Source organism: Mesitornis unicolor, unplaced genomic scaffold (assembly GCF_000695765.1).
Source record: "Mesitornis unicolor isolate BGI_N332 unplaced genomic scaffold, ASM69576v1 scaffold40941, whole genome shotgun sequence".
NCBI lineage: Eukaryota > Metazoa > Chordata > Aves > Mesitornithiformes > Mesitornithidae > Mesitornis > Mesitornis unicolor.
In genome coordinates, this window is record NW_010162581.1 from 31427 (window position 1) to 45742 (window position 14316).

Sequence of the window (14316 nt, forward strand, 5' to 3'; positions counted from 1 at the left end):
ATAGACTAATCCATATTCACTATTAAGAAAAATTCAATACTTTTCTAGAATTTGGATTTCTGACAGCGGAACTTGCTAATTAGTGGCTCTTGCATTACAAGATGATTTGCTATCTGGGTTTGGAGTTAAGGAGTTGCTATGTAAGCATTTTGTTAAGCTTAATTAGACGTCTAAGGGGAAGAGATTCAGGAAAGTAATTCGTTGCAAATGTTCTGGAAACCTAATAGAAATGTATTACTAATTCTTGCAAGTGTGTGCATACATTGTCTGCATAATCCCAGGCCGTGGGAGATGAGTGCTCAGTGCTTTATATGTTTGAAAAGTGCCTAATGGGTCAGTAATTGATTGGATTTTATTAAGATTGCAAAATGTATAAAAGGCATTTATTGTGCCTTGTTCATTGTAATCTATGCTTTACAGTACTTTAAATCTATGAAGTTGGCATATTTGTCTGAATTTTCAATAGCAGTATAGGTTAAATACAATTACTGACCACATTGATATTTTTTCTTTCGTAAAGTCTGCCATCTGCATGAATGTATTTTCATAGTGTTTGCCTTTTGCAGGGTTTGAGAAACAAACCAAAGAAAACAGGACATGTGAAACCAGACCTCATAGATGTTGATCTTGTAAGAGGTAGGTCCTGAGCCAGAAAAAGCTGCATTTCTCTGTATATGAAGAACTGCCACCCTGTGTCTTGTAACAAGAGTGTATTAGTAAGTATTAAAAAACCAAACAAACCAAAAACTACCATCCAACCCTATGTAACTCCTCCCTAAAGAAGATGGATAGGAAATACTGATAAAAAATTACCTCTAGGTTAAACTGAAGGCTTAAAAACTTGATTTAAATTTTGTGTTTAGATTTAGATTTTGGAAAAAAAAGAAACACATGGATTGTCATGTATCAAAGTTTGGAGTTATTAGTTCAGAAATCTCCTATTGCCATGCATTCAGACTTCTGAATCTGATGACATCTAGAGGAAAGGTTATGTTGAAATTTCTGGGAAGCAAAAATTGTATAGGCCTTGAATATTTCTTTTCTGTTTTAAATAACAAAGCAGCAATGGAAGGTCAGTTGATATGAGACTTTTCAGAAAGTCTTTATTTAGTCTTAGTTTACTTTATTTAATTTCCCTCATGCTTCATGAAGGCTAGGGAAAATATTATTTAGCATTTTTTTCCATAAGCACAGCAGCCAGCACGGTCTCCTGAATCCATTCCAGATCGTGCTCTTTGGATTCAGTCTCGAATGAACCAAAGTGCCCTGTGGTGCTCTTGGCTTAGGGAAACACAGGCACCCGCACACCCAGAGCTGGCCCTTAGAGACCCCCTCACCCCTTTGCTCCCAGACTGCTTCACCCCTTCACCAGTTCCTCTGGCCTGATCATTGCCAGCATGTGCTCACCTGCACTGGTTGTGGTGCCATGAACACACCGTCCCCACAGCTCCTGCTCTGGGGTCTGACTCCCAGGACTGGTGCTCAGCCCCCCGTATGTGTGTGTGCACACAGAATAGACCAGCCCTCTCCCTGGAGAGTTGTAGGAATTTAATAAGAAGATAGTGCAGACTGCGCTGATCAGGCACACGGCACCGCCAGACGTGCTGCGTACTGAGCAACGGCTGTTTATGTGTGACACCAGTCCTTTTTATCTCCTTACCCTTCCATTTCCCCACACTTGTTCCTTCCCAGGTCACCTGAACCTCTCCTTTCTCCTACCCTTGGTTTCTTCACTAAACATCCCATAGTAAGTCCTGTGCAATCTGAGCTCTTTTCCCCTGCATCCCATAATGAGTCCCACATCCACTGATGCTTCAGTGCTGGGTCTAAAAGAACCCTGGCAGATTATTATTATTTGGGCCCCCCCTCCTGCCATTGTCTCTTTGAGCTCCTCTGCAGGTATGCAGACAAGTTGTTATCACATTACCTAACAATGTGCCTTTAAAAAAATGGGAATTTGAGAGAGAAAACAAAATCAAATAGCATTTCAACTTTAAAGAAACAGAACTGAAAACTAAATGTAAGAATTAAGTGGTAGACCACTTCAATACAGTGGTGTCCATGAATAGCATTTAGATGGCTCCTCTGCATGGATGTCTAAGTTGGCATTAAAGTAATTCCAGTACTAGCAGTGTTTTCACCTGTACTAGTATAAAGCTCACTAGTGCCAGTTCTGCTTGTAAACAAGGTGGAGATTGTGTAGTGGCACGCAGTAGTTGCCTTTTCCAAGCGGTAACCTTGGTATAATTCAAGTCACACCCCCATTAAGTAAATGTTAGTTTTCTAGTTGCCAGAGAAGTGGGAATTTGCAGGAGGAAACAGAAATGGAAGGCTATGAGAAAGGGCATTTGAATGAGTGAGATGAAAAATGTTGTAGAAGAAGAGGCAAAGATAAATTGTTCTTTGAGTGGCTTCCCTGCTCCTGGGGCTACTCTTCAGCTGGGCAGACTCCTCCGTATTTCTGAACCTTATTCCATTTTCCTGAATGGTGTGGCTAGAGCAATTTAGAGATGTTGATGTTTTAGATCCCTTTGCTGTGTTAGGAAAGGGCTCTACTGTGCCTGCACAGGCATGTGGAGTTTTCATATGACTTCATGTTTCTTTATAACAAGTTTCTGATACCTCAGTGAAACAGAATAATTTTTAATAATTTATTTTAAAATAATTTTGACATAGTAAGAAATGGCACTGTTTTGTTATTCACACATTTCAAAATCCAGTATTTGTAGAAATTCCTGATATGGCAAGCAAGAGGGCACCAACAATTTATGCAAAGTTTGGATTGAGGAGACAGTGAAATGATGAAAGTACAAAATCTATTCAAATAATTATGTAATAATTGCTCCTTTAAATAACTATCTTAACTACTCTGCTGTTAAAGAACTGAAGTTATTATTTGTCATAACAAGAAAATATATCAAAATTTCTTTTCTTTTTTTAAAGGATCTGCTTTTGCTAAAGCAAAACCTGAAAGTCCTTGGACATCTCTGACCCGCAAAGGAATCGTGAGAGTTGTTTTCTTTCCGTTCTTCTACAGGTGGTGGCTACAAGTGACATCAAGGGTCATCTTTTTCTGGCTGCTTGTTCTTTACCTTCTTCAAGGTAGAGTTGAGTTACAGGATCAGCTTCAGCCGAATGCCTTATTTTAACCACTGGAAGCTGCTGTTTGTTATTTGCTTCACTCTGTGCTGTTAAGATTCATTCCAGTATTTTCTGAAATACTGGGATGACACAGTCCCAAGCATGTGCCTTTTGGTTAACATTTCTTTTACATATAAAAAGAAGCATACTGAAAATTTAAGGGTTTTCTCAGAGGCTTTCTTTAGCACTTAGCCCACATGTTAGTTTGTCATCTCTCTCTATAATTTAGATTTCCAGGACTGTCTAATTTAGTTCAAGACTGAGCAATATCAAAGGAAACTTTGGCTTAGGCAGTGTATTTTTGTCTTGGGGTTTTTTGGTCTTTCTGGTGCTTGTGCAGATCAAGAAGCACGGCCAAACCTGCCCAGATGCGTGCAGCTTGTGCAGCCCGGTAGGGTGATCTGTTTGACCCACTTGCAATTGTCCTTCCATGTCTTATTTTGTCACACCAGAGGCAGTAAACTTCTAGCTTATACTTTAGGCAGACCTCAACCATGCTTCCGAATGACTGGCAAATGAGGGGCTTTTCGTCCTATGTGCCTCTGCTATTTTTTTCCATTGCAATGGGGAGGCTATACATCTTAATTTTCTGTTTCCTAGATTATAGAAGGACTTCTGGGGAACTCTTAACAAACAGAAGGCAATTCACTGCTTTTGGGGTGCTCAATCTTCATTTCTAGTAATCTGAATTTGTGCTTCTCTTAAGTGTATGTAATACATAAGAGGAAAATTAGAAAGGGAAGAATGTAATGTAGTGAGTCAGTATCTAACAGTGTGAAAGTCACCAAAAGAATAAGTGTATCAGAAGCGTGTACAACAGAAATGGGACAGAAGGTTAATGAAAGTTGGGAGCAAATGAAGAACCCTGAGAAGCTAGATGACTGATAAGTTTTCCACTGAAATCCAATTAAAATACAATTACAATTTTTCCATCTGTCCTTGCAGTTGTGAATCACTGCATCATTTGGAAATTGTTTTTAAAACAAGAAATGGAGTTTAAAAAAGACGATAGTACCTCTTGTTTGATGATGTTAGCAGCTCTAAAATGAATTTCACAGTGCCAGTGCCCAAAACTTGAAATATTGACAAATATTCATGTGATTTTCTATCAAAACGTCTCCATATCTCCTTTTCTGGGACAGGTGCTTAAGAAGTGTTGTGTACATTAGCATTTGTATATGCTGTGGTAAGCAATCCTGTAGTGTTACTAATTTTAATCTTATTTATAGTAATAGAGGTAGTAAAATACATAAGTTATAGTTCGTTTGTCACCATGTTCATAGGTGGCATAATTATAGTATTTTTTTATGTTTGCAATCGTAAGTGTATTTAAAAAATACACCCACACTGTGGAGCCTTCATAAGACTCTGAAAGCAGCAAAATAGTAAGGCAATGCACATTCTGAGTGCAAGCAAGTTTTTTTAGAACATTAATTACAGAACTATCTTGTCATTAACTTTTTTTCCCTCCCTCAGATTTCTTGGGGTCTGTGACTTACTAAAGTTGAGTTTGGAATGCGTAATCTCTCTAATCCATATAGTCTGTAATGAAACAAATTATTTCTGATATTTCTAAGATTGTGAATTAACAAAGACTGGAAAAGAGTTAGTGTTCCACATTATACTGTAGTCCAACTATTTTAAACACTTGTCATTTAAATTGTGCTGAAATAACAACTCTACAGTTGATGGTTTTTGAAATAAATTGAAAGACTTATGATCTACATGTAAGTGAAATTAAATTGACAGGTTTTTTTTTATCGGAGACTATTTAAAACAGCTCCCCCTCAAGCCTCTCCTTCTAGCAGCTGTATGTAAGTTCTGGTTATATTTTACTCTGAAGATGTGCTCATTTATTAATTTCATACAAAATTGGTAAGGCAGCACCAAAAAGTCAAGAATCTAATATAAAAACTTAACAACAAACCACTTCAAATTTGAGTCACCATATTTCTGCCCTGAATCTGAACTTTGTATTGTAGCTTGGACTTTCTGTCATCATGACAGATTCTCACTGACACTGTTATAAAGTGGACTGACTTTGTATATATTTAGTTAAATTATTTTATTTAATTATGAGGTATTTTCTATAGATTTGTGAACCGTATTACTTGGAATTATTGTTTTGAAATTGATTAGCTTCAGCAAGGTACTTGCTAGCGTTTATGTAAGTCTACAGAAAAGAATTCTTTCCTTGGCTGTAGATTTAAACTCCAGATTTTATTTGCATTCGTTTCCTTTAGTATAAATTATGATTAGCAAAATGTGTGATAAGAGAACTACAGAGAAATGTTTTTTTGTCCAAGGTCACAGAGAGGCTGATGACTTAAGGCAGAAGTAAAACCTTTTCTGTTCTGACTCCTTATCCATTTAGCTAACAGCATTACCTCATTTTTCCTTTTAAAAATGTTTCTATATTCTAGGGGAAGTGTGAAATTATAGTGTGTATCTCTATTGTGTATTTCTTAAATATGAAACAAGAAAAAACTTTAAGAGTGATATAGTGCTTGTTTATTGTGGTGAGATACGTATATATGTATGTATGCATTTTTATACTTGGTAATACAAATATTTCAAAGCTTTAAATGCTAAAGAATAAATGCTTGTTGGTCTTTGAAATGTGCAGTTGGTTTCTTTGATACAGCTTTTTGCTCTATGTGATATAATTTAATTTGTGTCTTGTTTTGCAAAATAAACCGTTGTAATTTAGAAAAATCCAGGTCCAAATACTGTAAATAAGTAAAGAAGTAACTAAAAGCGGTGTGAGAAATTCTGTTCCAAGACCTAGCTGTTGGTAGGAGCAATTCTAGGATGATCTGAACCACAGCATCTTGACACTGTGCAGAAAGAAGTTCTTGGGTTTCCCTCCCATCCTACTGAAAAGATCAGGAGATTGGTAACGTTTTCTTAAATCTGTGTGAAACTTCATGGTGGGATTCTGCAGTCTACAGATCTGTGTATTCTGGAAGAAGATGATTTCTTCTAGATCACTCTGCTTTGCTAAATGTTTTTTAAGCAGCGGAAGAAATCTTGTCATGAAGTTTGAAATTATTTTGTGGAGGCCTACTCTTGTAAATCATTTCACATGGGTCTGTGGAGCTCTGTGTTCTCAGAAGTATGTTTATCCAAATTGTATGGTAGGAGTCAAAATTGGCTGCTTACTTACACTTGATACCTTATGAAGCTACTTGTATGTGTGAGAAACCCAGATAAGCTCATTTAGAAAGAGGTAGTATTATCTGTACCTTTTACTGTCTGTACCTTTGCTCACTTTTTTGCTGTATTATTTTTAAATAATTTCAACAGTTTTCACCAGTTCTACTAAAATTATACCATATATTTCCTGTGCTGTGAGTAGGTGTAAGTTGTGGGACTTTCACATCTTAGTGGTACAAGAAGAAAACCAAGTCCTCACAGGGTGTGGGGTCGTTAGGCACAGAGAATTATTTCCCTTTTCCATTTCTGAATTGTTTCTTGGAGTTTGTATGTAGTTGTGTTTTTTTTTCTTGATAGCTTCTCTCAGCTGAGTTACAGAACACAGCACTTCCAGCCATAGAGTCTGAGCAACAGGAACGTACGATAGGCAGAAAAAAAACAGGGATTGCCACTTTTCTGCCCCATGCCTGTCAAATGTGTTTAGATTGACCTGAAGCCTGTAAAGACGCTTCTGAGTTGTAGAAGTGGTTGGGCTCTGGGTACAGGAGCAAGAAGAGCTGCCTGGGTTTTGGCTATATATGAAAAGCTGGTTACAGGGTTGCAAAATTAACAGTTAACTATTATTAGCAGCTGCCCCTTTCCAACCACAAGTGCTAGTTGGAGTCCTGGTCACTTCAGCTGTACTACCTCATATTTTACATGGTTTGTCTTTCATCTTTCCTCATCACCAGAAAATATACACACAAGTATATATGAAACGTATACAGGGTTGCACTTATGCGTGTCTGTCTATCCATGTGGGCAATTTTGTCCTTTGACTGGAATATGGAATTTACAATACGTTCTGTTAGATTGTATAAAGAGTCTCAAGCCTGTTGGTCCTTAGAGTGTCAAAATAGGTGTATGGTTCCACAGAGTCACAGGCTGGCAGTTGAGGTGACAGGGACCTCTGGAGATGGTCTAGTCTGAACCACCCTCAAAGCAGGGGCAGCCAGAAAAGGTCACTCAGGGCCGTGTCTAGTCAGGGTTTGAATATCCCCAAGGTTGGGAGAGATTTCAACCTGCCTGGGCAACCTGCTCCTGGTTTGGTGAGTCGTTATAGGCAATATAGAATTAAATTTATTCGGGCTGCTCTAAGAATGGCATTTCCTTTTTGTCTCTTGGTGAAGTTTCAGCTTAATTTAAAGTTGTTTCTTGACAGATCTAGCTTTCCAAATGCTTTCTCCCCACTTCATTCTGCTGCCTTTTTTTGAGCAACAGCTATAATATCACAAGTGTAAAACAAGAGAGAGATATTAAGACAGTAGGCAACTGTTTAAATCTCTATTACTGCCTATTTCGTGCCAATTATAAATTCTTTTCTCTCTGAATTACATGGGTTGGTTTAACATGCAGGTAAAAGACTACATTTGACTGTTACTTTTTTAACAAAAGCCATATAATGAGTTGGCCACTTCAAATATTGAACTCAACTGCATTTCCCTTCTTTTCCAGTTGCTGCTGTAGTGTTATTCTATGCAGCCCAAAGCCCCCATAATATACCTCTGACTGAAGTAATTGGGCCAATATGGCTCATGTTGCTACTGGGAACTGTGCACTGTCAGATTGTTTCAACACGAACTCCTAAGCCACCTCCCAGCACAGGGGGTAAAAGAAGAAGGTATGGTCTATGCTAAACTACTTCTCACTCAGGATTGATAAACCATTCTAAAGAACGTGTATGAAAAAATTGAGGGGTTTGCAGTCTCTGCTTTGCGAGAGATGAGAAATTGGTGCTCTGTTTTTATCTGGATAATATGAGTGCTTAATTAGTGCTCCTTAACTTTTACACATTGACTAATTTATGCATTGTTCTATTTGAATTTTAATGCATTGAATCTGACATTTTACCTCAAAACAGTTTGTAGCTGAACAGGGGTGGAGTAATATGTATATGTATATTACTCCAGTAATATAGTATGTATATTACTGAAAATATAGTTTTTTCTAAAAAAAAACCTGTGTGCAATACTGACTACTGGTCTCTGTGGGAAACGTATGTTAAAGGAGATGCTGTTGGGAGCGCAGCACTTCACTGAGCATGGTTTGCTCCAGTGAGTTGTCCCATTAAAATGGGAAAACCTGCAGTAGTGCATTTTGCAGGTCTAAACCTCTGGTGATGAGTTTAAGTGTATTTTGGGTTTATGCAATATGATAATGAGTAAGTGTTATGCCTAGTTTTATTAAATGGAATTTATTAAATTGACATGATAAAGCTTCAGCAAAATGTTTTGAAATCTTGCTTGTTTGTGCATGCCTAAACTGCTGAACACGTTATAGAACTAGTAGATTGCACTTATAAAGCTACCTTCCAATTTTAATCTCTTCTGATGAAGGAAATTAAGGAAAGCAGCACATTTGGAAGTACATAGGGAAGGAGATGGCTCTAGTACCACAGATAACACACAAGAGGGAACAGTGCAGAGCTACGGTACAAGCACCTCTTGCAGTATTGGCGCTGTCTTCAGAGATATCTGGCATGCTGCTTCCTTTTTATCAGGGTTTGTATTTATTCAAGGCTACGTATGTGTTAGAGATGCACTATCCCTTTTCTAAATGAGTAAACATTGATGTAATGATTAAACTTCTGTTGATTTAGTTTTTGTTCTTAATAGTATACTCATCTCAGTATTTGAACATGTACCAATGTGGTGTTTCTTGACTCTTGCAAATACTGGTGCAATAATTTTGAAGATATATTGAATTAAATTATATTTTGATGTAGGAGTACTTTGTGTGGACTATCAGGAATGAACCAACTCACTTTCTCAATTTTAATCCAACGAGAAAATTCAACTCTTTTATTTTACTTTGTTACATTAGCTACTTAGTACTCTGAGAGAATGCTTGTTGAACTCTCTCACTGTTGACAAATCAGACACTTTTTCTGAAGGAAAAGCCTTCAGGATTCAAATAGGGCATAGCATATAGTTTATTTATAAACATTGAAGATAACATTTTCTAATAACTGCAAGAAACATCTAACCCTGTTATATTCTGGAGCTGTGTTGAAAATGTTCAATCTGCTAATGCAGTGCTCTGGGCAATTTAAAAGGCGTTTTGAAAAAAATAAAATTCTGTAGCAATCTGTGTTCAAGATATGCTATAAACACAGCATTGCGAGTGCTATAAGAGAAATATGCTCAAAATAGTATGAAAATAAGAAAAGAGATAGTGCAAGTTATTACATTGATGTTTTGTTGTGCATGTTGCATCTTAAAAATGGCAACACTAACATGTCTGTCGTACTTGTGATATGTGCTTTTAACCACTGGTAAAGCTTATCTTATGTTACATTCTGGGAATATCTAGTTGAAATTCTGGAGAAGTTTTAAAAATGTTTAAAAATATTGCAAGAGGAGAGTTCATTTGACTTTTTCCTGTGTAGATTAAGCTGGCTTTGACAAACTATGAGTCACAGTAATAGACATCACTGCTGTTCTTTGGGCTTGTGTGCATTACTTTCTGGTACGTTTGGAGTGGAGTTTTGTAAACTTTTGAATGTTTTCCATTCCTTGAAGATACTGATCTGCAATAAGAGGAGGAGTGTTAGAAGATTATTTCTTTTCTGTACATTCCCTTGTATTGGGTTCAGAGCGTTTTCAGTTGAGAAGGGCTGCGTGGGACTTGCTTTAAGGACTTGTTTAAACAGTTTAATGAGTACTGGTGTGTATATATAGAGAGATGTTAAGTCTCAATGGTGACTATTTAGTGTATGCAGTATTTTCAAAGGATAAAGAGCACAGAGTGCCTGAGAGTGCTGTAAGTGGCTCTTAGTCATTTGTTACCTCTTCAGTTGCAGAGACACAGTTGTTTATGTCAGGAGCCATACAAACTGTATCAGGAGCTCATCCAGCTGAAAAATAACCTTTTTTCCCATGAGATCATGCAGATCAGTTTCTGAATGTAATTTTTTACATGGTAATGCAAACAGCTTTGTCAGCACAGCGGGGTGGCAGAGGGGGACTGGCAATGAGTAGTAGGCAGGAGTGCAGAGTGGAGTACATTGACTGCTTCACTCACTGATGTTCAGGCAAGTTACCTGTTTTTCAAAATGAGCCTTAGTTGATATTGGCTAGTATTTGTCTTGCAGTATTAGCACTTAAACATTGCTTGAGTAGTGAATTACTACCTGAAAAATCATGCATGCATACATACATATGTTCTTTTTTTCTCTTATCTATTCCTACTTAACTGTTTGAGGCTACTACTTCCCAGTAGCTTTCAAGTTTCATGTGAAATGTAGAAAAACTCAAATCAAACTTGGAAGAGTTGTCCTGATACTCCACTCATACAGCTTAGTAACTTGTGGACGAAGTCTGGACATATGTGTGTATGCATGTGATGAAAACTGCATTCCCTGTTGCACTGTTTTAAAAAGAAGCTTTTAAAAAGTGCCAGAAGTATATTTAATGTATTAAAAATTGGTCTCTCTGGGTTCCTGCTTACTGTAGGTAGTGCTGCTTCGTTAGTGCTCACAACTGAGCTTACTGAAACTTAGTATTTTCCAATGAATTGCTACTGAAAATCCAATACTTGCTTTATTACAGAAGTGAAGCATCAGATTTTTCCGTTAAATAATAAGCTAAGCTTTCTCTTTCTTCAGTTGTCTTATCTTCATTGACTTAGTTAAACAATGACATTATGAAGCGACACAGAAATAAAGTTCTAACATGCTTACTGTTGATAGTTTGACCTTTTTGTCCAAAGCCTCAGTAGTGTTTTAGATTATCCCCTTAATGGACTTAGATAATTAAAACTCGGTATGTGAGCTAGCACATTGGTAGTCTGCAAATGGAAGGTTTACTAACTGCTTCTCCACAACACAACACAGGCTGAAGCATCTTGCTGTCTCTTTACCTTTGTAAGCTTATAAGAATTAATCAGTGCAAATACATAATAACTACAGAAAGTGTTTCTGCTGGTTTTATACTCATTTAGAAATAAAGTTGACTAGGAATTCTGGGAATAGGTATGGGAATAGTAAATGAGTTTGATTGCTTCCTGCAAGAGCTTCCTACAAGAGAAGTGGAGCAGCAGTTACTTTGGTTTTAAAAACATATAAATGCTGTTAGCTTTTTTCTAGGAAGGGGATGAGGGAAGGTGGAATGAGATTAAAGATAGGAGAGGAAGACTTTATTAATAACATTGTCTCTTCATTATTTTATCTGCATTCCAACAGATGAATTGTTTCTTTTTTTTTTTTCATTTTACCTAGCTCTCCCGAGGCATTCTTTTGTGTCCATGTTTCCCCTGTATATGTGGAATACCTTATCTTGAGAGGAATGTGAGGCGACTATCCCAATTCTCCCCATTCATTTGATGTGCCTACTAAAGAGGAATTTAATCTGCTGCTGTGTAATCCAAGCTCTCACAGAATGCCTCACGCCTTAAAGAGAAAGGCAATGCATATTCCCTCAGAGAAGCACAAGATCAGTTGAACAGATTCTTCATAGTTTTATAATCTATATCCAGTGCTCTAATTTAATAACCATTTAAAAATCTGGAAAATTGGTTTATCACACTTTTTTTTCCCCCACAAGTGTGAGAAATACAAGATACCTGTTGCTTTTCTATTTTTTTTCTGTGTCTTTTACTTGGAGAATACAGACGCTTGAGCCAAGACTTGAAGTAGTCTCTGTTGATAGGGTAGCAAGCTGCTGTTCCTTTTAAGTCCTTCATCAACTGCACTTCCTAATCTGGAAGTGTAATCATCCAAATGTTTGCTTTTCGAAAGCCTTTTTCTGGCACTAGATATTCTTGCTGCTACGTCTGTTGACTAGATAAGGGCCTAGAGGTCTAGAAAATCAATAATAGTAGTCTTACGAATAATAATACCAAAGCATAATTCATAAACTTATTTTGTGATTTGAAAACAAGCTGAGTTAGTGTGTTTGTAAGATATATTGAAATATATTGCCAAGGATGTTACTGAATAATACAGAAAGGAGTAAATCACCTTCTGTTTAGTAGAGTTGTCAACAAACAGAGTGTATTTAAAACAACAACAACAAAAAATATATGTGTAGAGAGTACTAAAGAACTAGAGTTCTTTTGCAGTTTCAGGAAATGGCGTACTTGCTTTGAATTAATAACACACAAAGAAACTTTTAGCATACCTCTTTTTATTAAGATATAAGGGAACTTTCTCATTGACATTTGAGGCTTGTGGTTCTTGTATTGCCAAAGTTGCTGTGAAGTTTTATTTTTAAAACATAGGTTTACTTTTCTTTCAGTGGCTAATGATATAATTGTCTTTCAGACACTGATGGTTTCTTTTGTAACTCTTTTAGGAAAGGATAATGGGTATTATTTAGAAGATGAAATATTTACAAACATGGCATCAAATGTAGTATTATTTGTTTGTGGTCATCTTAATAGTAAAAGTAAAACCTGCGTTCAGAGGGATAAGCAGGATTTAGACTGGGAAAAAATTGAGAGAATCATTAATATGTGTATTTGTTTCAAATATAGATCTAAGAAAGCAAAGAACTCAATAGATAAATCCACTGAGACTGACAATGGCTACGTGTCCCTTGATGGGAAAAAGACAGCTAAAAGCAGCGAAGAATGTGTGCAGGCTCATGAGCGTCGGTGTGAAGTGATTAAGCCAGAGGAGTCGGGGTGGAGCACTGCACCAGCGAGAGATGCCTTCAGCAATCACAGCCATCACAAAGTAAGTGTGCTTCATTGCTTTCTAAGCAGGATTATTAATTCATCAAATGGTATGTGAGGTGTATTTTAATGATGCTTTTGATGCATTCCTATCCGCTTTATCCTTAAAAATGTTTTAAAAATGAAGTTAGACTTAGGGTTCTGGGAACAAAAATTATGTTGTCTTCTTATTTCTTCATTGTATTCCTAGCCTTTCCTTTTTCTTATAGGAGGATCCTTACTGACATCTAAACATTCTTTGCCATTCTGTATTTCAATGCACAAGTTCAAGTGCTTTTTTTATCTGTAGCTTTTTTCCAGACCAGCTAAACATTCTGTACCTTTTCCTGCCTCTTTGAAACTCTGGGCACAGGTCTGTCTCTGTGTCAAAGTGGAACAAATTTTGGATTACTGACAATTTCTAAATTTTTTTTGTAAGAAAAAGTAATTTTAAAGAGTTTCAAGTTTCTTTGATATAATAATGAGATGCTGTCTATTTCTAACTTGCTCAATGAGCATGCACCCATATTAAGGAGAGGTTGACAGAGGCTAGAGTAGGCTCCTCTGGTCTTTCCTTCTCATCTCTTCTTACAAAGACAGATGTATTTCAGTGCCACTGCAGAAGGTAGTAGATAAGACACCCCAGACTGTTCTGCCTGTCCCTGTTGCATCTCTGTGCAACTCGGCTGTTAAAAAAGTGAAATGAGCTGACCTTGAAGCATCTCAGAAAACAGAGTTCACCATGGAAGACAGAACAATGTCTGGGTTGCAGAGGGGAAAGGTTTTGTTGTATTCATAGAGAATAGCTTCACTATTTTTGTTCTTTTAGCATTTCATTGATGACAGGAAGACTCCAAAGGAAACTTTACAGGGTCCTATCTGGTGATCTCATAATATATGAGAATATAGAAAAAGGTTTTTGACAGCTGAATGATCCTTTGCTGCCCTTTTTTCTTTCTGTTACTGTAAGTGCTACTTTAACTTCAGTTTAAAATCAGGGAAGTGGAAAGTGGAATAAATTAATGATCCTGGTATTCAACATGCAATCAGTAGCACTTTTCTGTTGGAAGGAGAGGTAAATGTTAACTATCTGCTGTTTGATCTCATGATTTTTGTGGGTTTTCTGTTGTGTGTGGGTTCTTTGTTTTTGTTTGGTTTTAAATCTTCTAGATATGTTTCCTCCAAGCCTTTCTTTGTATGTTCAGTTTAGATAAAATTGCATTTAAAATAAAAATGTCAGAACTGTTCTTTAGTATAATACAAACTAGCTCTCAATCATCTGAGCAATGGTTTTTTTTAATATTACAATTTCTATTTTATAATTCC

The 14316-nt window shown here is 36.8% G+C and overlaps 1 protein-coding gene across 1 annotated transcript in view; it reads left to right on the plus strand.

Annotated features, from left to right (window-relative positions):
- PHTF2 (putative homeodomain transcription factor 2) overlaps window positions 1–14316 on the plus strand; it is a 51053-nt gene that overhangs the window by 16599 nt on the left and 20138 nt on the right. Inside the window, exons 4-8 of the mRNA XM_010193665.1 lie at window positions 567–636; window positions 2944–3102; window positions 7792–7957; window positions 8673–8837; window positions 12811–13012. Coding sequence (XP_010191967.1) covers window positions 567–636; window positions 2944–3102; window positions 7792–7957; window positions 8673–8837; window positions 12811–13012 — 762 coding nt within the window. The remainder of the gene's footprint in view (window positions 1–566; window positions 637–2943; window positions 3103–7791; window positions 7958–8672; window positions 8838–12810; window positions 13013–14316) is intronic.